This window comes from Bombina bombina, chromosome 1, assembly GCF_027579735.1.
Source record: "Bombina bombina isolate aBomBom1 chromosome 1, aBomBom1.pri, whole genome shotgun sequence".
NCBI lineage: Eukaryota > Metazoa > Chordata > Amphibia > Anura > Bombinatoridae > Bombina > Bombina bombina.
Window position 1 is genome coordinate 1,239,851,078 of NC_069499.1, and position 27,634 is coordinate 1,239,878,711.

The 27,634-nt window shown below is 39.2% G+C and overlaps 1 protein-coding gene across 1 annotated transcript in view; it reads right to left on the reverse strand.

Moving 5' to 3' along the window:
• The window catches only part of LOC128647972 (polycystic kidney disease protein 1-like 2), a 543,684-nt gene that overhangs the window by 243,154 nt on the left and 272,896 nt on the right, over positions 1–27,634 (reverse strand). Inside the window, exons 21-23 of the mRNA XM_053700651.1 lie at positions 21,224–21,355; positions 17,498–17,723; positions 10,430–10,620 (exon numbers count right to left, since the gene is read on the reverse strand). Of these exons, the coding sequence (XP_053556626.1) occupies positions 10,430–10,620; positions 17,498–17,723; positions 21,224–21,355 (549 nt within the window). The remainder of the gene's footprint in view (positions 1–10,429; positions 10,621–17,497; positions 17,724–21,223; positions 21,356–27,634) is intronic.

The following is a 27,634-nucleotide window of genomic DNA, read 5'->3' on the forward strand; positions in this document are numbered from 1 at the left end:
TGGGTTATGTAACGCCCCAGCCACTTTCCAGCACCTAATTAATGATCTCTTCAGAGACTTTCTTGATGTTTTCCTTGTTGTCTATTTGGATGACATCTTAATTTACTCAAAAACCTTACCTGAACACATCAGACATGTCAGGCAGGTCCTATCAAGGTTAAGAAGCAACTTCCTGTATGCCAAACCAGAGAAGTGCATTTTCAACTCCCAAAGTATCACTTTTCTTGGTTATGTAATCAGCTCAACTGGCATTCAGATGGAACAGACAAAGATACAGGCTATAACCGATTGGCCTACCCCTAAAACCCGAAAAGAAGTACAAAGCTTCCTCGGGTTCGTGAACTTTTATCGCAAATTCATAAAAAACTTTTCTCATATAACTAAACCTTTAACTGCATTAACCAAAACTTCTATACCGTTTCATTGGGATTCTAAGGCTGACAGTGTCTTCAACTACTTAAAACACAGATTCACCACAGCACCTATATTACGGTTCCCAAACCCTGATCTACCATTTGTGCTCGAAGTAGATGCCTCAGATGTGGCCGTAGGAGCTGTACTTTCTCAACGAGACGGGTTGAATCAACCCTTGCATCCTGTAGCCGTTTATTCTCACAGTTTATCACCTGCAGAACAAAACTATCCCATAGGAGACAAGGAGCTCCTGGCTATCAAGATGGCACTTGAACACTGGAGGCATCTTCTTGAGGGTACTTCCATGCCAACGCTGATATATACAGACCATCGTAACCTCCAGTATCTGAAAACAACAAAAACTCTCTCTGCAAGACAGGTAAGATGGAACCTTTTTTTTTCAAGGTTCAACTTTCAAATCTTATTTACCTGCCAATAAGAATCATAAAGCTGATGCTCTATCTAGGCTTCCGAATTATATCCGCTCGCAGACCCCAGAGGACACAGGGATTCCTCCAGAGAATTTTAGTTTTCTTTTGTGATTGAATCAAAACCCTTCCTTATACAGGAACTTCAACAAGATACCAACAAACCCTTGTGCCTCAATAAAAGACAAGACGGTCTCTACTACTTTCAGGATAAGCTCTACATACCCCCATCATTACGTCAGATGGTACTCCTATCGTGCCACGAGTCTCAAATGGCAGGACACCCTGGCATTAAAAAGACTCAGGAACTTATAGGAAGAACATATTGGTGGCCTGGTATATCAAAAGACATCAAGAATCATGTTCTTACCTGTAGGGAATGTACCATTTCCAAAAGATCAAAGCACTACCCTTATGGCTTGTTGATTCCATTACCTACTCCTAGTAGACCCTGGCTAGAAATAGCTGTTGATTTTATTGTTGATCTACCTAAATCAAGGAACAACACTACCATTCTTGTAGTTGTTGATCTTTTTAGTAAGATGTCCCACTTCATCCCATACCATAAACTCCCTACAGCAACTGAAACTATACAACTACTCATCCAACATGTCTTCAAATATCATGGTATCCCAAACAGCATATTGAGTGACCGTGGTAGCCAATTTTCTAGCAAATTGTGGTCAGAGTTTTGCAAATGTTTTTCTATAAACAAAAAACTCACCACATCATATCACCCTCAAACAAACGGCCAAACAGAAAGATCAAACCAATGGCTTGAACAATTCCTCAGGACTTATTGCTCATCACAACCATTGTCTTGGTCTGCTCATATCCCATATGCTGAATTCTGTTTCAACAACACAATCCATTCTACAACCCAAAAGACTCCTTTCTTTGTCAACTACGGGTTTCATCCTCAGTTCCAAATCTTACCTGACAACCAGACTACCTCACCAAATGTGTCTGAACTTTCGGATCTTATTTCTTCTAACTTCACCTCCATTAAAGCTGCTATCGAAGAGGCCAAGAAAACCCAAAAATCTTACTACGACAGAAAGAGGATACCCTCTCCTGACTATGCTATAGGTGACTTGGTCTGGTTATCTACCAAGAACCTGAAATTGAGCACCCCATCCAGGAAATTTACACCTCTATTTGTTGGACCTTATCCTATCTCTCGGATCATCAATACTAATGCTGTCAGGCTTACTCTACCGGATAGTATGAAGATTCACCCCACATTCCACGTCTCCCTGCTGAAACCTTACAGGGCTCTTAGGGATTCCCTGCCTCACTCTCAGAACCCTCCTGTCATCATTGATCCCAATACCGAATATGAGGTCCATTCCATCCTGGATTCCAGACGGTTCCGCGGATCCCTTCAGTATTTGGTCCGTTGGAAGAATTACTCCCCGGATGATGACTCCTGGGAACCGGCTTCAAACATTTCTGCTCCTACATTAGTCGCACTGTTTCATCGTCGGAACCCGGATCGCCCTAGACCTTGAGCACCGGAGTTGCTCCTTGAGGGGGGGTCTTGTCAGGATGTCATTCTGCCAACCGGACTTACCTTCCTTTTTTTTCTGACTTGTACCTTTAAATTTCAATTAAGGTCATGTTCACTCCCTATAAATTCCCAGCAGCCCTTTTTCTTTTGCTTGGTATTATTGTGCCTACATTATATCCAGCCTCTGCCTTGCATTTGATGTATAGGAAATTATCAACTCTCTTTAGATCAAGTTATCCTTATCTAAATCAAAACTACTCTTCAGCAGCGCTCTCTGTGTAAGCGCTACCTTGCTGCCTGAACTGCCTGTGTCGGATCTTCGCACAGAACTACTTCCACCTAAGACGACCAGACCTCGTATCCATCCGCAGTGACATCACACGCCAGCTTCACGGATCAACGGACATTGCTAGCTGCTGCTCCCGCTCCGCTACCGTCAGGGCTTTGTTCCACTGCCCATTTGACTACCGAAGTTCTATCCATAATCCAAACTAAGGGGACAAGGTAATAAAATGTACATATACGTATACTAACTTCTACTCCTTATAAAGCCTTGCCTAAAATGTTCCTATCTAAGTTAACTTGATCAGCTAAAGTGTCTTACTAAGCAGTGACGTGCGGTGAGATCGGATCTTGGTGAGGCAATGACTATAATTTTCCCAAGAAACATACACACACACACACATATATATATATATATATATATATATATATATATATATATATACAGTATATACACACACTCTGCTCACTGACACACACACACACACTCTGCTCACTGACAAACACAAACACTTCTCAATAACACACACACAATTAGCTCACTGAAACATACAGTACTTGCCCATAATATATTTACACATGTTCTCATGGTATCTTGAGTTGAAGAACATACCTAGGTAATCTCCAGAGCAGTAATGCACTACTGGGAGCTAGCTGGTGATTAGTAGCTGCACATATGTCTCTTGTCATTGGCTCACCCATGTGTTCAGCTAGCTCCCAGTAGTGCATTCCTGCTCCCGAGCTTACACTTCAAAAGAAATATCAAGAGTACAAAGCAAATTTAATAATATCAGTAAATTGAAATCATATTTAAACTTGTATCTCTCTAAATCATGAAAGTTGAATGTTTACTTTACTGACATAATAATGGACAGATCAGTATAATGATGTGTACAGGGAATAATAAACTTTACAGTGCAGACATGGCAGGTTCATAACGCACAGTGCTGAATAGGTGAGTGCTTTCTTTTTTCTCCCCTAGGTCATTTCATAGCAGAGTTTGCAGGGCAATACAGTGTTCTGCCTCCCCCACCCATTCCTCATTTAAGCACTGTAAAGTGGGCAGATGCATACTTAGATATATAGAGGAAATTAGTGGCATATTGATCTAACTACATTTTTTTTTTTAAAACAGTGAAGGCAAATGGTTTACTGTTTTATCAAATTATATTGCAGGAACATGACATAAAACAAATGCTGACATTTTAATAGTATTCTTCATCTTCCCTTGCTCTCCTGGCTCTATTCTCATAAAGCATTAGAGTGCTTAAAACTCCCCTAGGACCTCACCGTTTCCAGCAGCCTGACATTGCATGCAGTACTGATCGGTCAGGCATGAGGAAAACAGAGTCGTCACCTGCAGTCACATCCCACTGCTTCCAAGGTATTTGCTGTTGGGTTTGTTTAAAAGTGTAAAAGTGCTACTGTTTTTAACATCGGAATGTCAGGCACAAGGCTACCCTGTTTTTGTGAACTCCAGCCTTCTAAAGAAGTACCAGATGAGATGTTAAAAACAGTAGCACTTTTAAACAAACCCAACGGCAGATACTTTGGAAGCAGTGGGATGTGACTGCAGATGACGACTCTGCTTTCCTCATGCCTGACTGATCAGTACTGCATGCAATGTCAGGCTGCTGGAAACGGTGAGGTCCTAGGGCAGTTTTAAGCACTCTAATGCTCTCTGAATGTCCTGGGCGGCCCTTGTAATTACCAGAGCGTCTTGAACAGTTATTAATTAAGGGCCTTAATTAATAACAGTTCAAGACGCTCTGGCAATTACAATACCGCTCCTTAGTGCACTGCTCACTTCTGACTGTAACACACTGCGGCAGCTGGGGTTGGTATGGCTTGTTTGTTAACTAACTTCTTGCACGTGCCACTCACTGCATGCACATACCCGGTCGATGTAACCGCACTCTCTGGACTCAGAGTCTCAGGCTGAGCTGACCTGACACTGCTGACAGTCACACAGTGTGTCACACACCGGTCCGTCGGTCATGACACCGACTAGTACTAGTCGTTGATCATATCACTCAGTGAAGTCTTGTGTAACTTACTCTCTCAAGCGGTGGCCGGCTCATCAGGATAAAATAGTGTAGTAGAATAGATTACTCACCTAATACCAACAACAAGTAATGGTCCTCAGCGGGTGCGGCTCACTCCTTGGCTCCACTGATTGCGTCGGATCTTCTTGGATCTTCCTTCCAGCAGCCTGGCTTCTCATAGTGCACTGTCCACGTGTCCAAGGTTCCCTCCAGCACTTCCTCACACTGCTCCGCCTCGTCAGCAGTCACGTGACGTTACTGACAAGACTGCTGCTGATTGGCTCCCCGAGGCTGCTAGAAGAGCAGCCTCAAATGGGAGCATATGGGCAGCAATGGGCTCAGCTTTTAGGCACCAGTGGGTGGCGCTGGCTCAGTTGTGGCTCAGGCAGGCATGTTGTGCAATGGATGGAGGGCAGAAGACCAGCTCACTGCCTACCTTCTATTACGCAACATGGATGATACCATGTATGCCGGACCGGGGGGGGGGGTGGAAAAAAATTAAACATTTTTTTTTTTTAATAATAATAATTCTAAAAATAAATGTTTTTAGTCATTAGGACAGGTGAGGCACTGCCTCACCTGCCTCTAATGACTGCACGTCACTGTTACTAAGTGGCATATTTTAACTCTATTTTTTGTTACTGAATTTTTTAAGGTTCTTCCAGTAAACTATACTACAAAGGTCTTAAATTATCTTAATGTAGCCAAAGTTCACTGGTGAACCAGTATATTAACACTCTGGTTGTATATGGGTATCAGAACACCATCTAGGTGTTTTATCTGTTCCCCTCACATCTCCCAGAAACAAAACCCGATTTTCACATCTCAGCAGCTGAGGTCAGTTTTTTGTAACACCTTTATCTCTCTAGTTGTTGTAGGTTGCTGATAAGTTGACAGAGCCTGACAGTAGGTGACCAATGGAGTGGATCATTCTCTTTACGGGTCATGTCTGTGCTAGGTTTGACCAAGGAAGAAAAGTTCTTAATAAACTTTCTATAGTAATTGGCGAACCCCAAAAAATGTTTAATAGACCGAAGACCAACTGGGCGAGGCCACTGCAGAACTGCAGATAACTTGTCAGGATCCATGGAGAACCCTGCAACAGAGATAACATAACCTAGGAAGGTTACTTGAGTCTGATGGAACTCACATTTCTCGAGTTTACAAAGCAGGCCGTTCTCACTTAGTCTCTGAAGAACCCGTGTAACATCAGAACGATGAACCTCAAGTGTGGGTGAGTGTATGAGGATGTCGTCTAAGTACACCACAACACACTGTTGCAACATATCTCGTAGGACATCTTTAATAAATTCCTGGAAAACAGCAGGAGCATTACATAGGCCAAAGGGCATTACAAGATACTCATAATGCCCGCTCCTGGTGTTAAATGCTGTTTTCCATTCGTGGCCCTCCTTGATCCTAACGAGATTGTACTCTCCTTTCAAATCAAGTTTAGTAAAGACCGTAGCTCCCTTGAGGCGGTCAAAGAGTTCCGTAATGAGCGGAATAGGGTAAGCATTCTTAATGGTAAGACGATTAAGACCCCTATAATCGATGCATGGTCTTAACTCGCCACCCTTTTTCTTCACAAAGAAGAAGCCAGCCCCTGCAGGAGAGTAGGATTTGCGGATTATCCCCCATGACAGAGCATCGGGAACATACTCCTCCATAGCACAATTCTCCACAACAGACAGAGGGTAAACCCGGCCCAGAGAAGGAATGGCTCCGGGTTTAAGGTCTATGGCACAATCGTAAGACCTGTGAGGAGGCTAAGTACCGGCACGCACCTTGTCAAAAACATCTAGGAACTCTCAGTACTCCTCTGGCAATTGAGATACTGAAGATGTGCACAAGACTTTAACTAGATTCTGAAGACAAGTGGAAATACATTGCGGAGACCACGACAAAATTTCGGACCTGCACCAGTCGAGACTGGGATTGTGCTTTTGGAGCCAGGGATAACCCAGAATAACTGGAAAATGTGGAGAGTTTATCACCTGGAACTGGAGGGTTTCAAAATGGAGAGCCCCAACAGCCATGAATAACGGAGCAGTTTCGTGAGTAACGAGTGCGGGCTGAAGTGGCCTGCCATCAATGGCCTCAATAGCAAGCGGAACGGACCGAGGCAAAACAGGAATTGAGTGCTTTGATACAAAAGCACTGTCAATGAAATAGCCTGCAGCACCGGAGTCAACAAGAGCCTGGGTGACTATGGAGGAGTCCACCCAGGAAAGGACAACCGTGACCAAAGGTTTCTCCTTTAGCGGTCTGAAGACTCGCCAGAAACAGGGGCCATCAAGCTCCATACGGAGCTTGTTAAATAGAGCCCTCTCTCTCTCTCTCTCTCTATACTACTGTATATATATATATATATATATATATATATATATATATATATATATATATATATATATATATATATATATATATAGATGATTATATATATATATATATATATATATATATGAATATTGATTTATAAATACTTAGAATATATTCTGCTATCTGCAGAATATTGGAATGTGAAATATTTACAGTAAATACACAGTATAACACTTTATTAAACATGAATATTGCATAAATATAATTTTACATGTTTACATCTACTTAACTGCAAAGGTCTCCAATGCACTTATATATATATATATACACACACATTATGTATATACATATATATGTCTATATATGTATACATATTGTATGTATGTATGTGTTTATATGTGTATATACACTCCCCGGCCACCTTATTAGGTACACCTCTTCAATTGCTTGGTAACACAAATTGCTAATCACATGGCAGCAATTCAAATGCATTTAGGCATCTAGACGTGGTGAGGACGACTTACTGAAGTTCAAACCGAACATCAGAATGGGGAAGAAAGGGGATTTAAGTGACTTTGAACGTGGCATGGTCAGACGGGCTGGTCTAAGTATTTCAAAAACCGCTGATCTACTCGGATTTTTACGCACAACCATCTCTGTGGTTTATAGAGAATGGTCCGAAAAAGAGAAAATATCCAGTGAGTGGCAGTTGTGTGGACGAAAATGCCTTGTTGATGTCAGAGGTCAGAGGAGAATTCGCAGACTGGCTCGAGATAATAGAAAGGCAACAGTATCTCAAATAGCACTCGTTACAACCAAGGTATGTAGAATACCATCTCTGAATGCACAACACGTTGAACCTTGAAGCAGATGGGCTACAGCAGCAGAAGACCAGAGGCTACAATTTGCACAGGCTCACCAAAATTGGACAATAGAAGATTGGAAAAACGTTGCCTGGTCTGATGAGCCTCGATTTCAGCTGCTACATTCAGATGGTAGGGTCAGAATTTGGTGTAAACATGAAAGCATGGATCCATCCTGCCTTGTATCAATGGTTCAGGCTGCTGGTGGTGGTGTAATGGTGTGGGAGATATTTTCTTGGCACATTTTGGGCCCCTTAGTACCAAATGAGCATTGTTTAAATGCCACAGCCTACTTGAATATTGTTGCTGACCATTCCTACTACTTCCAGCAAGATAATGCACCATGCACCATGTCACAAAGCTCAAATCATCTCAAACTGGTTTATTGAACATGAGAATGAGTTCACTGTACTTCAATGACCTCCAAAGTCACCAGATCTCAATCCAATCCAATAGAGCACCTTTGGGATGTGGTTGAACGGGAGATTCACATAATGGATGTGCAGCCGAAAAATCTGCAGCAACTGTGTGATGCTATCATGTCAATATGAACCAAAATATATAAGGAATGTTTCCAACACCATGTTGAATCTATGCCATGAAGAACTAAGGCAGTTCTGAAGGCAAAACGGGGGTCCAACCCAGTACTAGCAAGGTGTACCTAATAAAGTGGCCAGTGAGTGTATGTCTGTAAATACATATATACACATAGAAATACATAAATACATATGTACACACACATACATATACATATATAAATACATATACATATTTAGACATGTACAGTATATGTATGTATCTCTATGTTAAAGCCTGCCTTTTTTTTCTAACACACTAGAGACCTCAAATCTTTGAGCCCTTAAAACTTTTTTGTGCAATATTTTTTTAATCATTTTTATCAGATGGTGTTATTATGAGTGTACTGTATTTTTTATGTGTTTTATGAAACTTTTTTGTTTTGCAAAACAGTTAACCAGAGCTCTGAGGACGCGCTAACCCAATGCTCGTTAACTTCAATTGAGCTCTATCTATCGTTTTTGCTTTCAACTTGTAATACGAGTGAAAAACCAGATGAATCCCTTATCGCATGTGCGTAACTGTTAGCGCGCCACTCGTAATCTGGCCCTTAGTCTCTTTGTTGTTCTCTCTACATAAATTCGTTTTTCACAGTCAAAGACAAACGTCAACTATTTAAGGGGACATTCTAGTCCAAAATACACTTTCATGATTCAGATAGAGAATGCAATTTTAAACAATTTTCCAATTTACTTTTATCACCATTTTTGCTTTGTTCTCATGGTATTCTTATTTGAAAGCTAAACCTAGGAGGTTCATATGCTAATTTCTAAGCCCTTGAAGGCCGCCTCTTCTCTCAGGGCATTTTGACAGTTTTTCACCACTAGAGGGTGTTAGTTCATGTGTGTCATATAGATAACACTGTGTTCACACACGTGGAGTTCAGGTGACCCAGCTTTGATTGGCTAAAATAGATGTCTGTCAAAAGAACTGAAATAAGGGGGCAGTTTGCAGAGGCTTAGATATAAGGTAATCAAAGAGGTAAAAAGTGTATTAATATAACCGTGTTGGTTGTGCAAAACTAGGGAATGGATAATAAAGAGATTATCTATCTTTTTTAAAAAATAACAATTCTGGTGTAGACTGTCCCTTTGGAACATTTTCCCTCTTGAAACATTTTAAACTCATAATTATTCTCAAATACATAGTGTAAATGTTTAAACTGTTTCTTCGTTATAGAACAGTCTTACTTAAAAGGGTTACAATAAAGTTATTAAAACATTTGTAAATATTTATTTAAACCAAGGTTATTCATGTAATTAGATCTTGTTATCTCAGCCACTTCCTACTATTATGATTCCCCTATCTTCAGACAATGCTTAATTAATTTGCTCAAGGGTATGATTATCTAAAAATGTACAATTCATTTTGGGTTTAATAAACTTTAACACATGGGCAAAATAAATAAATATATCAAATTAAAACAAAAATAAGCAAAATAATAATAATAATAATAATGCAGAGGATAAGGAACAGCTTGCTGTGTGATCTAGAAGAGAACATGGGGGCCAATTTACCAATCTCTGGCGGACATGATACGCTGTAGCGTATCATGTCCGCCAGACATCGCTGAATGCCGACAGCATATGCTGTCGGCATTTAACATTGCACAAGCAGTTCTGGTAAACTGCTTGTGCAATGCCGCCCCTTACAGATTTGCGTCCAAACGTCTGCGAGCACTAGGTGTCAATCAACCCTATCGTATAGGATCGGGTGGATTGATGTCCGCAGCCTCAGAGGCAGTGGACCAGTTAAGGAGCATCAATCTTAAGACCGCTGCTTTGTAACTGCTGTTTCAGGCGAGCCTGAAGGCTCACGCGGAAACAGGGGCTTTAGGGGCTATTCGGCCCTTGATAAATCGGCCCCATTGAATCTATTTACAAAACAAAATATTTTTGTTTCTTTTTACAATATTCCCTCATTGAAGTTTCAGCATAATACTCACAATGATTCAGCATAATACTCACAATGATTCAACATTATACTCACATAGCACCCAGTGTTATTCCAGTCCTGGTTTATTTCATCCCAGAATACGCACTGTGTAGAGAAGCAGGTGACTGCTATTGAGATATTGCTGTCACTGACATTTTCTTTTAGATTGGATTCCACTGTCAAGTAATAGGTTCCCTCGCCAAAAATCAGCTCCTCTGGATGTAAAACCCAGGAATAAACATTACCTAGCAGACAAACATTATACTGATGTCAGGCTTATGATGAAAATATCAGATAACACATACAAGACGAATCAATATCTGACAGAGACCATGCTGTGCCTTAAATATTTGGTCGTGTTAGGGACCCTATGTCACACATAGAGCTAGATTTATCAATTTGTGGATAGAAACAGCTCACATGTTGTGAAACTGTTTGAATTTCATCGCAAATTGGGGGGTGCATTTGTTCCCCATATTTCATGAGCAAACACATCACTGCTCTCTCTAAACCAATTGCTTATCAATCACCCCGGTTGAATAGGTCCAGAGTGATTTTCATTCGCCAACACAAGTTTGGAAGAGAAGGTTTAGGGAGTTTTAGTTTAAACCATTTTATCAGTTGCAGCCTGCGTGCTCAAATGACAAATAAACCCCCGTGTCTCACAGAACACTTGAATGTATGATATATTTAAACATTACAATTGGAGGGATACCAAAAATAAAATAAATTCACCAAGTTATTCCTATGGCTATTTAAACCTCATCTTACATGTATAATTATATGTAACTGGGAATCATATATACCATGTGAACTCTCAAGATCCACCAACTAACTGAAATATTGACCTGATGCCCCACAATCATGTGTTTAAATAATCATGTGTTAATTATCTAATTAGCAGCAAGAGGAGCCCCTTATTCTTATTGGATGGAAATATCTCAATGTTTTCCCCATCCAATCAGAATAGAGGCCATGGCCTGATGTCTAGGGCCCTAGTTCTAACAATCAATGTTTGATAGTGTTTGTAGACATTTGCAATGGATAATAGTCTCTGAAACCCTTTTTATTTGTTTACTTAAATTACATGGAAAATCAGTTGTGCTTTAGATTTTTCAGCAAAATTGCAAGTTTTGCGGTCCGGCTATACCGCTGAAAAACTGACCATTGCGCACGGAATATGCAGGTCTCCCATATTACAAGTTGCGGCGTACAGCTAGTGTTTAGCCTTTACGCAACTCTCTATTCCGCATTCAAAAAATGGCTTTTGAGTGCAGGATTTTTATTGCGGCGGTATTATAGGTTGTGCGCTCCGGCTATAACGCTAGCATTATAGCTTATACCGCCGTGATCGATTCTGCTATTTGAGACCAGTAGACCTGTAGACCACCCATAAACTACACTATTAACCCCTAAACTGCCATCCCCGCATCACAAATACTATATAAAACCTATTAACCTCTAATCCCTGCCCACCCACATCGCCAACACTAAAATAAAGTATTAACCCCTAAAACGCCACATCGCAAATACTATAATAAACCTATTAACCCCTAAACCGCCACCCCCACATCACTACTACTATAATAAACCTATGAACCCCTAAACCGCCGCCCCCACATCGCTACTACTATAATAAAACTATTAACCCCCAAACCACCTGCCCCCCACATCGCTACTACAAAAATATATCTATTAACCCCTAAACCGCCGGACCCCACATTGATAATACTAAACTAAAACTATTAACCCCCAAACCACCGGCCCTCCACATCGTGAAACACAAAATTAAAGTATTAACCCCTAAACCTAACCCCCCCCAACTTTAAATTAAAAGTACAATATAACTTCCTTAAAATAAATAAAAACTTACCTGTCAAATTAAAAAAACCTAAGATTAAACTATAAATTAACCTAAAATTATTATTTAAAAAAAAATAAAAAAAAAATAAAAAACCTAAATCACAATATAAAAAAATCCTAAAACTACGAAAAAACAAACAAACCTACCATTAACCCCCCTACTAAATTATGAAAATTAAAAATAATCTAACATTACAAAAACAAAAAAACATTAAAATTACGAGAACCCCCCCCCCCCCCAAGATTACAAAATTTTTATTTTAATGGGCACAAAAGAACTTTTTTTTAGACGTAGTTTTTTTATTTTGGGGGGTTGGGTGGGTTACTTTTAGGGGGGACTTAGTAATTTTATTATGTAAAAGAGCTGTTTAACTTAGGGCAATGTCCTACAAAATGCCCTTTTAAGGGCTATTGGTAGTTTATTGATAGATTAGGGGGTGTTTTTATTTTGGGTGGCTATTTTGTTTTTATAGGGCTATTAGATTAGGTTTAATTTTTATTATTTTGGATAATTTTGTTTATTTTTTGTAATAGTGTTTTTTTTATTTTTCGTAATTTTAGTTTTTTTTATTCGTAGTGTTAGAATTTTTTAATATTGTAATTTAGGTTCTTTTATTTTTAGTTTATTAAATTTTTTTAAAATAGTAATGTTAGGTTAATTTATTGTTTAATTTTAGTTTTTTTTTAATTTTACAGGTAAGTTTTTATTTATTTTAAGGTTGTTATATTGTACTTTTAATTTAAAGTTAGGGGGGTTTAAGGTTAAGGGGTTAATAGTTTAATTTACTGTTTTGCTATGTGGAGGGCCAGCGGTTTAGGGATTAATAGTTTTATTTTAGGATTATCGATGTGGGGGGGGGCGGCGGTTTAGGGGTTAATAGATTTATTTGAGTAGTAGCGATGTGGGGGGCCGGCAGTTTAGGGGTTAATACTTTATTTTAGTGTTGGCGATGTGGGAGGTCGGTGATTTAGGGTTTAATATGTTTATTTAGTGTCAGCGATGTCAGAGGGGGGCGGACTAGGGGTTAATAACTTTAATTAGTGTTGGCAATGTCGGGGGGCGGCGGATTAGGGGTATTTAGACTAGGGGTTTATGTTAGGGTGTTAGGTTTTTACATAACTTTCTTTTTCCCCTAGACATCAATGGGGATGCTATGGGGGAAAACGTGCATGAGCATATCAAGTCAGGCCTTGGGTTTTGTGCGGTATGGAGCTTATCACACCATATCGCACAACAAAAGAAGGTTTTTCAGTAACTTGTAATGGCAGCGCTATGGAGAGCGCAATACCGCTATTTTTTTGCGTTATTTACGCACCTGGTTTGGTCTATAACTTGTAATATTGCTGATTATTAGTGGTTTAGATCCAATAGTTAAAAATAATGATGTTAGGTGTACAAAACCCTTCTTAAAATGTACTTTATACTAGCACCTCAGACTCTTTTGAGAAATCAGGGATTAACAACCACAAATTTAAAGGGACACTCAAGCCAAAATGAAGCTTTTATGATTCAGATAGAGCATGCATTTCTTAGAGACTTTGTAATTTACTTTGATTACCAAATTGTGCACAGTATTTTTATATGCACACTTTGAGGCACCAGTTACTACTGAGCATGTGCAAGAGTGTATACTGTATGAGTCTGTAATTGGCTGATGGCTGTCATATGATATAGAGAACTGGAAAAGTGAACTCAATTTTAAAATTTGTCATAGAAAAATCTACTGCTCATTTAAATTCCGAGTAAGTGCTACGCACTTGCTGATTATGCAATTCTACTGTATTTAATGGAACTGTAAAGTGCCTGTGGAAGTAACATCAGCACAAGAACTGTGCACCGGGAGCTTCATGAAATAGGTTTTCAACATAGCCGAGCAGCTGTATACAAGCCTTACATCAACATGCACAATGCCAAGATTAGGCTGGAATAGTGTAAATCTCACCACCACTGGACTCTGGATTACGGAATCACACTTCACATTGCACAGTCTGATGGAAGAATCTTGGTGTTGCAGGTGCCAGGAGAATGCTACCTACCAGACTGCATAGTGCCTATTGTAAAATTTGGTGGAGAAGGGACAATGGATTTTATTATACATAATAAAATCACAATGTAAAGGTCGGATTTACTTTTGGTAGAGAGGGACCAGATAACACTCAAAGAGTTCTTGACATTCTCACGGAGGCCTCAAGATTGAAACGAACCATGCTGGCCCTGTTGCTTTTTGCGGAAAAGGCATTTTACAGGGTCAGATGGGACTACCTGTGGTCCACTCTTGCTCAGTTTGGCCTACCAGTCGAGGTAATTACAGCAATTCGGGCCCTATATTCCGACCCTTCCGCAGTGGTCAAGGGTCTGGGATTTGCTTCCCCGGAAATTCAAATCACTAATGGTACTAGACAGGGGTGTCCTCTGTCGCCCTTGATTTTTGTTCTAGCTATTGACCCCTTGGCCCAAGCCATTAGAAATTCACAAATGGTACGAGGCGTTCGGTTTGGTGGAGGAGTCGCGAAAGTAGCCCTGTTTGCTGACGACGTGACCTTGTTTTTAACAAACCCAATAGGCTGTTTACCTGCTCTTCTTGACCTTATATCTAAATTTGACGCTCACAGCTATTATAAGGTCAATGTCCTCAAAACTGAAGCATTACCTATCTGTATTCCTACATTTGAATTAGATGTTCTTTGAACGTCATATTCCTTCCAGTGGTCACAAAATACCATTCGCCACCTAGGAGTTCAGCTAGGCCCTGATCCAAAGCTAGTAGTTTCCCTAAACTATTCCACTATTATTAGAGAAGTCACTGACCTTATCACCTCCTGGAATTTTAGAGAGATCTCATGGCTGGGCCGCATAGCATCCTTTAAAATGACGATTCTACCCAAAATTCTCTACTATTTTTGTTGTATCCCACTTAATGTTCCTAGCGGCCTTATTGACAGGCTTCAATCCCTTGGTCAGAGCTACATATAGGGTCAGTCTAAGCCCCACATAGCAGCGAAAATACTCCAGAAACGCTATGAACAAGGGGGCGTAGCTATGCCTAGCATTCAAGGCTACTACGAAGCTGCAAGACTTTCCCATGTTTCAGCGTGGGCGGACAAGGGGGAACCGCAGGGGTGGAAGGCTATAGAGGCGTCTAACCTTCCTCCAGGGCTGGGACTGTCTGACCTACCCTGGATCCCCGATTATCAGTTGGATACTCTAGGGATTAAGAATGCCATTATCAGAGACAATTTAAAACTATGGCAGAAACTCAGAAATCTTCCTGATGTAGCTCCACATCCATCTCCTATAAATTCTATCCAGGACCTATTTGCAGCATTATCGGATATACATATCCTGCAATGGGGTGAGTGGGACTTGAGACAAATATCCCATTTATATTCCTCAGGCACACTGCTTATTCCGAGTAATTTGGGCTATATCGTCCAAGACCCTCCACTGTGGGCCACATTTGAGTACTCCAGACTATATTCCTTTTTACTCTCCTGGGGATTTTCTAAAGTTTCCAACAGGCCCCTGACCACCTGGGAGAAACTATGGCAGCTTCAAACAAAGACTCCCAAACTCATATCGTTCCACTATAATTTAATACAAATGTCCACTAACCAGGGTAGACCTTGGCAACTTAGGGCCTGGGAGGGGGACTTATCCAGACCAATTGCGGACAAAGACTTGCATTCAGCTATGACTTTAACTAAAAAGACTGTACATTGTGCAGACACTTTGGAATCCTACATGAAGCTGTTCTTGAGATGATACTATACCCCTTCCAGACTTTCACAAATGTTCCCATCAGCATCCCCCCTTTGTTGGAGGGAATGTGGACAAAGGGGCTCAGATATCCACGTATGGTGGGAATGTCCCAAATTACAGCCCAAATGGAACCATATATCTGTCCTCTGCTAAGCTCTTGGATTGTCAACCCCGCTAACCCCAGAGATTGCCCTCCTACACATATTTCCACGAAATGTTCAGACTCCCCTATCTTAATTGATAGTCTTTGTTCTCGCAGCCATGAAACTGGCGATAGCTAGAGCGTGGAAGCAGGCTCAACCCCCAGACATTACCGCCGTAACCCCTATCATTCAGGTATACGCCAATATGGAACAAAGTTTTTACTATAGTCTAAACAAAGAGGATTTATATTGGCAGATTTGGGAACCCTGGTTTGTCTACCAAGATAATTGAAGACAAGTATGTGGGCAGAATGAGGTCCCTAGGTATCCCCTACAATAAAATTTAGCTTACAACCCTATCTGAAGCTGGCATTTAGCTGAAGCCCCTCCCCCTTCCCCCCTATCCTCTTCCCTCTGTTCTTGCCCTCCCTCCTCCTCTTCCTTCTGCCTTCCCCTTGCTATGTGACCTCTCACCCCCCGTCCCATCCTTTACCCCTCCCTCCTCCATATTGGGGTTGCTTGCCCCACCTGGTGACGCACATCGCATCCAACCCTTCGTGTTATCAAAAGAGGTTTATTAAATGGTAAATAACGGCTGACTTTTCAAGGCCATTATAATATTTTTGGGTATCTTACTGTACTAGTTTCTGCACTTAAATTATGATAGTAACTTCTGTTCACTTTGAAAGGTTTCCTAATTTTAGAGAATCCTATCTATGTACATCCTAAACATCCGATTGTCCTTATAGTTATGCTTATTGCATTTATTGTACAATTATTGTTGGACCTTTGATTGCATACGAACTAATTGAAACTGTTGTCACTTTAACATGTTTACTCTACAATAAAAAATATTTTTGAAAAAAAATCACAATGTAAAGGCACTTGCTCTGAATTTTAAATAAGCAGTAGATTTTTTTTCTGTTAAATTTCCTGCCTTCTGTATCATGTGACAGTCGTCAGCCAATCACAGCCTCAGAATGTGTGCATATTAAAAGACTGTCCACAATTTGACAAAGGAAGTACATCCACAATTTGACAATGGAAGTACATTGGATAGTGTATTTTATGCTTTTATGCATTATTTTAATAAAACATTTTTACAAGCCAGCATATTGCTGTAGCAGTTGCCAGAGTCAGATTTTAGGCACCATTTATTGTTTAAATCCATATACTATGGATATCTTATCTTATACTATGGTGCCATTTATATTCTTATTTTGTAGATGTTTATTGAAGAGGTATTTCTAATCTAGGCCTATAGGTTGACACTATTGGCTAAACATGCAGGTTTTCTGCTTCTATGAACATTTATATATTGTATGAATAAGAGCTATTAGTGTTATTATTTCTCACCTTTTCCTGACAGATCATTAGGTAGATGGGTCATGATATCATAATTTGTTTCATTAGGGTGAAATTCATATCCCAAATACAGCACTAAGGGTAACTCAACACTGGTTTCCAGATGAATCACCAGAGGAATATTTGCAGATGTCACGTTTATAAGGAGAGCTGTGAAATTTCCCAGACTCAGAATATTTTTCTCTTCATCAGCCATGGAAGACCTTGGTAATATTATCTGGGAAAATAAACATTTGTGTGATAATGGACATCATATGCTGCTAAGTTAGTGCTAGCATATCCTGTAACATACACGTAAACCACAGAAAACACTTATTCTAGCAAATGCTCACAAGCACAACAATGTTCACATTTTATCTATGACATAAATACAAGAGACTAAAATATACTTTCACATATTGCAGTTTTCTGTAAAGCTGAGTGGCTAAGCTTGTGGTTAATACAAATACATTGTACTAGTCAGGTTTTCTAAAATTACATTATTAAAGGGACAGTCTACACCAGAATTGGTATCGTTTTAAAAGATAGATAATCCCTTTATTACCTATTCCCTAGTTTTGCATAACCAACACAGTTATATTAATACACTTTTTTTCCTCTGTGATTACCTTGTATCTAAACCTTTGCAAACTGCCCCCTTATTTCAGTTCTTTTGACAGACATGCATTTTAGCCAATCAGTGCTGACACCTAGGTAACTCCACGTGCATGAGCACAATGTTATCTATATGACACACATGAACTAACACCCTCTAGTGGTGAAAAACTATCAAAATGCATTCATATAAGAAGCAGCCTTCAAGGTCTAAGAAATTAGCATACGAACCTCCTAGGTTTAGCTTTCAACTAAGAATACCAAGAGTACAAATAAAAATTGGTGATAAAAGTAAATTGGAAATTTGTTTAAAATTACATGCCCTATCTGAATCATGAAAGTTTATTTTGGACTAGACTGTCCCTTTAATAATATCTCTAGCATTTTATTAGTTGAGAAAATGTTTATTTATGCCACTATGATTCTTACCAAAATGGATGGTATTGTGCTGTTATTGCACCATAAGATCACTATATGTTATTACAGTTACATAGTAAAGTACCCAATATGATTTTAGCGGAAAGAAAATACCATGGGTGACAAAAGTTATGGGTAGGAGGTAGGATTAGGAGGTAGAGTAACCATTAGGGGAGGTATGCAGCAGCTATAAAGCATAGCTCCCAACATTTGTGACTGAGAATGAGAGACACAGGGGGTTGATTGGAACCAATCACTATTTTGTGGTTGGAGCCGTGTTGGAAAGGGATCATGGGTGCTTAGTGGGAGGGATTGTAGGTGTTTCTGGGTGGCCTGTGGATGTGTCAGGCAGTTTGTGGGTGTTTCTGGGTATTCCATGGGTGGGGCTAAGGGATATATGGCTGTCTCAGAGGGACAGAGCTCAGAATCAGGGACTGTCCCTGTCAAATAGGGACAGTTGCGAGGTCTGCATAAATCAATATCACAGACCACCATATCGCTGCAATAGGTTACCAATAGGTGTTAGTGTTTCACCACCACAATGCTGCTTAATGCATCATTACACCAATGGAAATATTTTGGGAGGGGATATTGTTGGCGAGAATTGATGGAGACAGGTTAAAGAGACAGTAATCTCACACTTTCCTGATTCAGATAGATCAAACATTTTAAACAACTGCAATTTCTTCTATTATCTAATTTGCTTTGTTCTCTAGGTATCCTTTGTTTAAAACCAAACCTAAGTAGGCTCAGAAGCACAAATGCACCACTGGGAGCTAGCTCTGATTGGTGGATGCACACATCATTTTGTCATCATGGCTGGCCTGGGAATAAAAAGCAACCAAGGAAGAAATTGAAGATGAGCCTTATTTTCCGTTAAGTCGGTAGAATGCAAGGAGATTACTGGGATACTCCTTCCCCCAATGTTTTTTTCAGAATTAAATTATATTGGGTTTGTAATAAACATAAAAGCCAGACTGATGTTATATAGGCACCCTACAACCTACTTTCATCCATTACTCCCTTTATTTAATTATTATTCATAGTGTAATCTGGAGAAGACTCTCAAAACTGTCTCACAGTGTGACTTGTATAGACACTAAAACCATTCAAACAAGGGCAACTAAAATGGTGCATTGTCTAGGAAATAAAACTTACAAGGAAATACTTTGTGACCTTAATAGGTTCATCTCAGAAGAGAAAAGAGGAGAGGTGATATAGCTGCATCTCCTCATCAGCAGCACCGGCTGCTACGGCCCACTGGGAAATCTGGCCTTGCATGTCTTTGTCTTAGCCAATGTGTTTAGCTAGCTCATTTGATAATAGGACGTTGTTCAAAGGGACATTATACTGTAAAATTGTTTTTATATTATTATATTATCAATGACTTGTTATACCAGCTGCTGAGTATAAAATGTAGGAGAAATTGTATTTTCAGGTTTATTTGTGTATATCAGTACTATCATTAGCGTGAGGAGCGTAAATTTGATCATGAGATTGTGGTATTATTTACGCTTTAATACATATTACAATTGGTGCACTGTTTAAATTACGGTAAGGCTCGTTTTTGTTTTGTTTTTAGTGTAAGGTTATATATATAAAAATTTTTAAGGTAAGGTTTGGTTTTTTTTTTTTTTTAAAGTGAATGTAAACTTTAATGAATTAAAGGCCAGTATGAAATAATAATCTTAAAAACAGGGGGCACTTTAATTTATTAAAGTTTACAAGATGCTTATTTTTTAAAATACTTACTTTTGCGTTATGGTAAACATAATGCCGATCCTCCACCCGCAGCTCCTGCTTTCTTTAGCAGAAAGATGAGAAATCTGGCTTCCTCCAATTGTTGTGTGCCCCCTTTGGCATCCAGCTCGTGGGGCAACGCAACGATTGAAGGAAGCCAGATTCGTCATCTATATTATAAAGAAAGAAGGTGCTGCGGGTGGAGGATCAGCGTTATGTTTACCATAACGCAAAGGTAAGTATTTTAAAAGATAAGCATCTTTGTAAACTTTAATGAATTAAAGTGCCCCTGTTTTTAAGATTATTATTTCATACTGGCCTTTAATTCATTAAAGTTTACATTCACTTTAAGGTACTGTTAGATTTTTTTTTCAGGTATGGTTAGTTTTTTTTAGGTAACATAGGGGGTGTTAGGCTAGGGGGTTTAGTTGTTAGTGGGTATTTTGCGGTGGGGGTTGTAGTAGTTTAAAGGTAAATAGAGTAGTGAGGTATTTTGCAATGTGGGGGGTGTCGGTTTAGGGGTTAATAGAGAAGAGGGAACTTTGCGGTGGGCTATGCTATGATCTTACATTAATTTTAGTTTTTCGGACTTCAAGAACTAAAGCATATGATGTGTATAAAATCATTTTTTTGAAACAGAGGTTAGGTAAAACATACAATGCCTGACTTCACAAGTATTTGAATAAATGAAAAAAATATACTTGTAAATATTTAACGAATGCATAAATAAATGTAAAACACCATTATCAACTGTTTCCACCTGCTATGACAACTGTGATCCCCCCCCCCCCTTGCCTCCAGTATGTGGGAGAAAAATAAAGGGTTTGTCTTTCAAAAGTCTCACGCTGCTTAGTAAGCCTTTGTTCATCCCACATAAATTAAGTAAATGTGACTTCTACATTCTTTACATAGTATAATTGGCACCCACATATCATGAGAAACAGATAGAATGGGCTGTGAATGCACCTCTATATGTTCTGTGAGGTCTTTAACTGGTATGACAGATCCATTAGTGCTGGTGAGACTCAGTCCTCCTACAGATCCACTGATGTCAATAGTGTCACTTGATGAGAAAGGATTCACTGAAAAGCTCACCATCTAAAACAAAGAAAAAGGTTATCATCTATCAAAATATTATTTATGTATGTGTAGTAATGATATGACTGCATAAAATACAGAGAGTAAAATACTACAATACAGTTGTAGAACAAAACATTACTCAGGCTATTAATCACAAGCATAGAGCAGACCTGATCATCGCTTAATGTAGTAATCACAATAAAAAAAGTATCAAGATAGAATGGAGAGTCATGCAATGTATTATTATTATTATCAGGTATTTGTAGAGCGCCAACAGATTCCGCAGCGCTGTAAACATAGTCGGTGTACAGGATAGCTTTTGTAGGGGTCAAGTGGGTAGAGGGCCCTGCCGAGAGTTTCACTGTTGTAGTCGGCTCTTATGAAGCGGTCTGTAAACAGCTGGGCCCATAGGCTTACAATCTAAGGGGTTCAAAGGGAAAGCAATGGCGTTAGGAAAGGTTAGTGTTGGTTGTATGCATCCCTGAATAGTAGAGTTTTTAGGGAGTGCTTGAAGCTGTTAAAACTAGGGGAGAGTCTTATGGAGCGAGGCAGGGAATTCCACAAGATGGGGGCCAGTCTGGAGAAGTCCTGTAAACATGAATGTGAGGAAGTAACAAGAGAGGAGGAGCGGAGGAGATCCTGAGCTGATCGAAGGGGACGGAAGGGAGAGTATCTAGAGACAAGTTCTGAGATGTAGGGGGGAGCAGTGCAGTTGAGAGCTTTATATGTCAGGGTGAGGATTTTATGTTTAATCCTAGAGGCAAGAGGAAGCCAGTGAAGGGATTGGCAGAGAGGTGCAGCAGATGAAGAGCGACGAGTAAGGAAGATGAGCCTGGCAGAGGCATTCATAATGGATTGTAAAGGAGCTATGTGGCAGCTAGGTAGACCAGAGAGGACGGAATTGCAGTAGTCGAGGGGGGAAAGGATGAGAGAGTGGATTAAAATCTTGGATGTATCTTGTGTAAGGAAATGTCTAATTTTAGCAATGTTTTTAAGGTGGAAGCGGCAGGCTTTAGCCATGGACTGAATGTGAGGAGTGAAGGAAAGATCTGAGTCAAGTGTGACCCCAAGACATCGGGCATGCGGGGTAGGGGTAATGATGGAATTATCAACAGTTATAGAAATTTTGGGAGTGGAGACATTGGAGGAAGGGGGAAAAATAATGTAGTCCCGTATATCAGGCTAGGACTGTCATAACTCATTTTTTTCAAACGGTGGCTATGCAGTATAAGTTATGAATGGAATTTTTAGCCACTTTTATGCAGTATCAAATTTGAGTATATTTCTCACATATATTATCAGGAGTTACCTGATCTTCATTTAGTGTAGTTCATTTGGGAGGATTACATGTAAAGGGCTAGATTACGAGTGAAGCGTAAATTAATGGTCCCGCTTGAGCGTTGATTGCAATAAAAGATTTTTGCACTCATCGGGTTGCACATGCATTTATGAGTTGAAAGTAAACTGTTTTCACTCAGCGGTAACCCGACTAGAGAGAAAGTTAGAATATGAGTACACGTTATATTCTATATTCCAATGTTTTTTTCATAACAGAATATGTTCTACTTATTTCTAAGTACATTTTTCCACATATATCTGATGTTATTTTTGCACAATATATATGTATACCTATATAAATATATACAGTATATATATATATATACATATATATACACATGATTTATATATATATATATATATATATATATATAAACAGTCCCCAGTATACCAAACCTGGCCAAGGATATATGGCAATACTGAAATAAAGCAGGCAACACAGCATACAATGCAAATCAGCCTTTAATCCACAAGGTGCAAAATCCAAAGATAGGGCCTTAACCCATAACGTTTTGGTTCTAATGTGAACCTTTATCAAACGGAGCCCATTATAGACATTGTATGCTTTGTTGCCTGATTTATTTCAGTATTGCCATATATCCTTGGCCAGGTTTGGTATACTGGGGACTGTTTGTATCTACCTTATCTAGCAGTGCACCAGTCAGTTGAGTGGATGGTGTATGCCACTTCCTTTACATATTATATATATATATATATATATATATATTTTTTTTTTTTTTTTTTTTTTTAAATATATAGAACATATTCTGCTATGTGCAGAACATTGGAATGGGACATACTTACAGCAAATATATAGTTAAAACCTTTATTAAATATTAATATTGCATAAGTATGCTTTAACATGTTTTCATGCACTTCTATATATGTATATATAAAGTATGTGTACATATTAATTTATGTGTTTATATGTGTATATATGTCTGTAAACACATATAAATACATAAATACCTCTGTACACATATGTATATATATATATATATATATATATATATATATATATATATATATATATATATATATATATATATACAGGGAGTACAGAATTATTAGGCAAGTTGTATTTTTGAGGATTAATTTTATTATTGAACAACAACCATGTTCTCAATGAACCCAAAAAACTCATTAATATCAAAGCTGAATAGTTTTGGAAGTAGTTTTTAGTTTGTTTTTAGTTATAGCTATTTTAGGGGGATATCTGTGTGTGCAGGTGACTATTACTGTGCATAATTATTAGGCAACTTAACAAAAAACAAATATATACCCATTTCAATTATTTATTTTTACCAGTGAAACCAATATAACATCTCAACATTCACAAATATACATTTCTGACATTCAAAAACAAAACAAAAACAAATCAGTGACCAATATAGCCACCTTTCTTTGCAAGGACACTCAAAAGCCTGCCATCCATGGATTCTGTCAGTGTTTTGATCTGTTCACATCAACATTGCGTGCAGCAGCAACCACAGCCTCCCAGACACTGTTCAGAGAGGTGTACTGTTTTCCCTCCTTGTAAATCTCACATTTGATGATGGACCACAGGTTCTCAATGGGGTTCAGATCAGGTGAACAAGGAAGCCATGTCATTAGATTTTCTTCTTTTATACCCTTTCTTGCCAGCCACGCTGTGGAGTACTTGGACGCGTGTGATGGATCATTGTCCTGCATGAAAATCATGTTTTTCTTGAAGGATGCAGACTTCTTCCTGTACCACTGCTTGAAGAAGGTGTCTTCCAGAAACTGGCAGTAGGACTGGGAGTTGAGCTTGACTGCATCCTCAACCCGAAAAGGCCCCACAAGCTCATCTTTGATGATACCAGGCCAAACCAGTACTCCACCTCCACCTTGCTGGCGTCTGAGTCGGACTGGAGCTCTCTGCCCTTTACCAATCCAGCCACGGGCCCATCCATCTGGCCCATCAAGACTCACTCTCATTTCATCAGTCCATAAAACCTTAGAAAAATCAGTCTTGAGATATTTCTTGGCCCAGTCTTGACGTTTCAGCTTGTGTGTCTTGTTCAGTGGTGGGCGTCTTTCAGCCTTTCTTACCTTGGCCATGTCTCTGAGTATTGCACACCTTGTGCTTTTGGGCACTCCAGTGATGTTGCAGCTCTGAAATATGTCCAAACTGGTGGCAAGTGGCATCTTGGCAGCTGCACGCTTGACTTTTCTCAGTTCATGGGCAGTTATTTTGTGCCTTGGTTTTTCCACACGCTTCTTGCGACCCTGTTGACTATTTTGAATGAAACGCTTGATTGTTCGATGATCACGCTTCAGAAGCTTTGCAATTTTAAGAGTGCTGCATCCCTCTGCAAGATATCTCACTATTTTTGACTTTTCTGAGCCTGTCAAGTCCTTCTTTTGACCCATTTTGCCAAAGGAAAGGAAGTTGCCTAATAATTATGCACACCTGATATAGGGTGTTGATGTCATTAGACCACACCCCTTCTCATTACAGAGATGCACATCACCTAATATGCTTAATTGGTAGTAGGCTTTCGAGCCTATACAGCTTGGAGTAAGACAACATGCATAAAGAGGATGATGTGGTCAAAATACTCATTTGCCTAATAATTCTGCACTCCCTGTATATATATATATATATATATATATATATATATATATATATATATATATATATATATATATATATATATACATACATAAACAGATTTAGACATATAAGTATCTTTATGTTAAATTTAAAAAAAATTCTAACACCCGAGATCTCATATCTTTGAGCCTCTATAACTTTTGTGTGCAATATTTTGTTTTTTATATTTTTTATTAGATGTGTTATTATGAGTGTAACTTTATTTTGTAAGGTATTTTTGATGGGTTTTGTGCAACTTTTTAGTTTCGTAAACCAGATCTCTAAAGTTGCGGTAATCATTATAGTGTAAATTGCTATTGTGCTCACACAATCACGTTTAATATGAGCAGTAAGCCCGATGAGGGCAAACACTCGCAATATACCACTTATCATTCTGGCGCAAACATGTTTGCGCTCCAATCGTAATCTAGCCCAAAATATTTATTGCTGGGATGGGATCAGGAAGATGCAGACTTATAAGTGTTTTGGGAAACATTGTGGTAAAGGGAATAAGCTAGTGGAAATGGGTTGTGATTGGGCCTGGGCAGGAATGGTTATGGGAAATTACACAGGAGGGGTTGTAGTTAGGGTTAGGGGGTCCTAGTAAAGGTTAATTGCAGCAGGGAGACAACCACAGCAGGGAATGCCACAAGAGTTAGTTAGGTTTGGGAGGGTATCATTTGGGGTTTATTTTTATGAGGAGAATATTAACCCTTTAAGGACACAGCTTTCAGTTTGCTCAATTGTTTTATGACGGAAAAATTCCGTCATATGTCCTTAAGAGGTTAAAGGGACACATATGAAAAATACATATGTCAGGGTTCTTATACAGAAAATTTCTTTAAACAGCCCTGAAAAAAAGCCCCGACTTATGTATTTTTCATATGTGTCCCTTTTTAAAGTGGCAATATGGTCACCCTTATTATTGTACAAGGCAATAACAGCATTATCTATGCTATTTAGGTACCAGTGTTATTGCAACAAGCATCGAAAACTAATTACCAGCACTGTTATTGTGACTAGTTGTAAGGAAAAACCTTTATTATTTATTAACACACAAAACACAAGCTGTCAATAAATATGATCTATTTGATTGTGATCCTGTTGCAAAACTGGAGCCAGAATACAAAAATGGATGTCACTTTCACATCAGTTCCATTTCTGGCTGAGTAATTGCTGTACATTGCTGTAAATAGTGATACAGAATAAATAAGATAAACAGTTGTAACAAATCAAAGTCTAACATATATATAGGCCTCTAGTTATGAAGCTCCATATTTACCTGCATTCGCCGGCCCAATACACTCGCCTAAGCTCGCCTAACATCGCTGCCGCGGACCTGAATAGTTTCGCCAAAGTTATCAAGAAAGCTGTCAAGAAGCCACGCACCAAGTACGGTGCGATGAGCAGCTGACTGTTGTTAACTGACAATCATCAATCTCGCTGCTCATCGGCTTCTTTGCAGCTTTCTTGCTAGCCTGTCACTAAGCACCCACACTATACTATACTGTTTTACCCCCTAAACCGCCGCTCCCGGAGCCCCCCGCACCTAAATAAACCTATTAACCCCTAAACCGCCGCTCCTGGACCCGCCGCAACTATAATAAATATATGAACCCCTAAACCGCCGCTCCCGGACCCCGCCCCCACCTACATTATACCTATTAACCCCTAATCTTCCGCCCCCTATAACGCTGCCACCTACATAAAGTTATTAACCTCTATCCTGCCGATCCTGGACCCCGCCGCAAATAAATAAATAAATTGTTTAATCCCTAAACCGCCACACCCGGAGCCCTCCGCCACCTAAATTACATTTATTAACCACTATCCTGCCCCCCCTACACCGCCTCCACCTACAGTACATTGATTAACCCCTAATCTACCCCCCTACACCGTCGCCAATATATTAAATGAATTAACCCCAAAACCTAAGTCTAACCCTAACACCCCCCTAACTTAAATATTATTTAAATTAATCTAAATAAATATTCCTATAATTAAATAAATTAATCCTATTTAAAACTAAATACTTACCTATAAAATAAACCCTAAGATAGCTACAATATAATTAATAATTACATTGTAGCTATTTTAGGGTTTATTTTTATTTTACAGACAAGTTTGTATTTATTTTAACTAGGTACAATAGCTATTAAATAGTTAATAACTATTTAATAGCTACCTAGTTAAAATAATTACAAATCTACCTGGTTGTTCTTTGATAACTAGCAAAAGTAGTCTTGCGTTCGGAACATCTGTAGTGATGTAACCATCGATCTGTGTCGGACTGAGTCCGGCAGATCGTATGTTACGTCACTAGATTCTACTCTTGCCGGGCT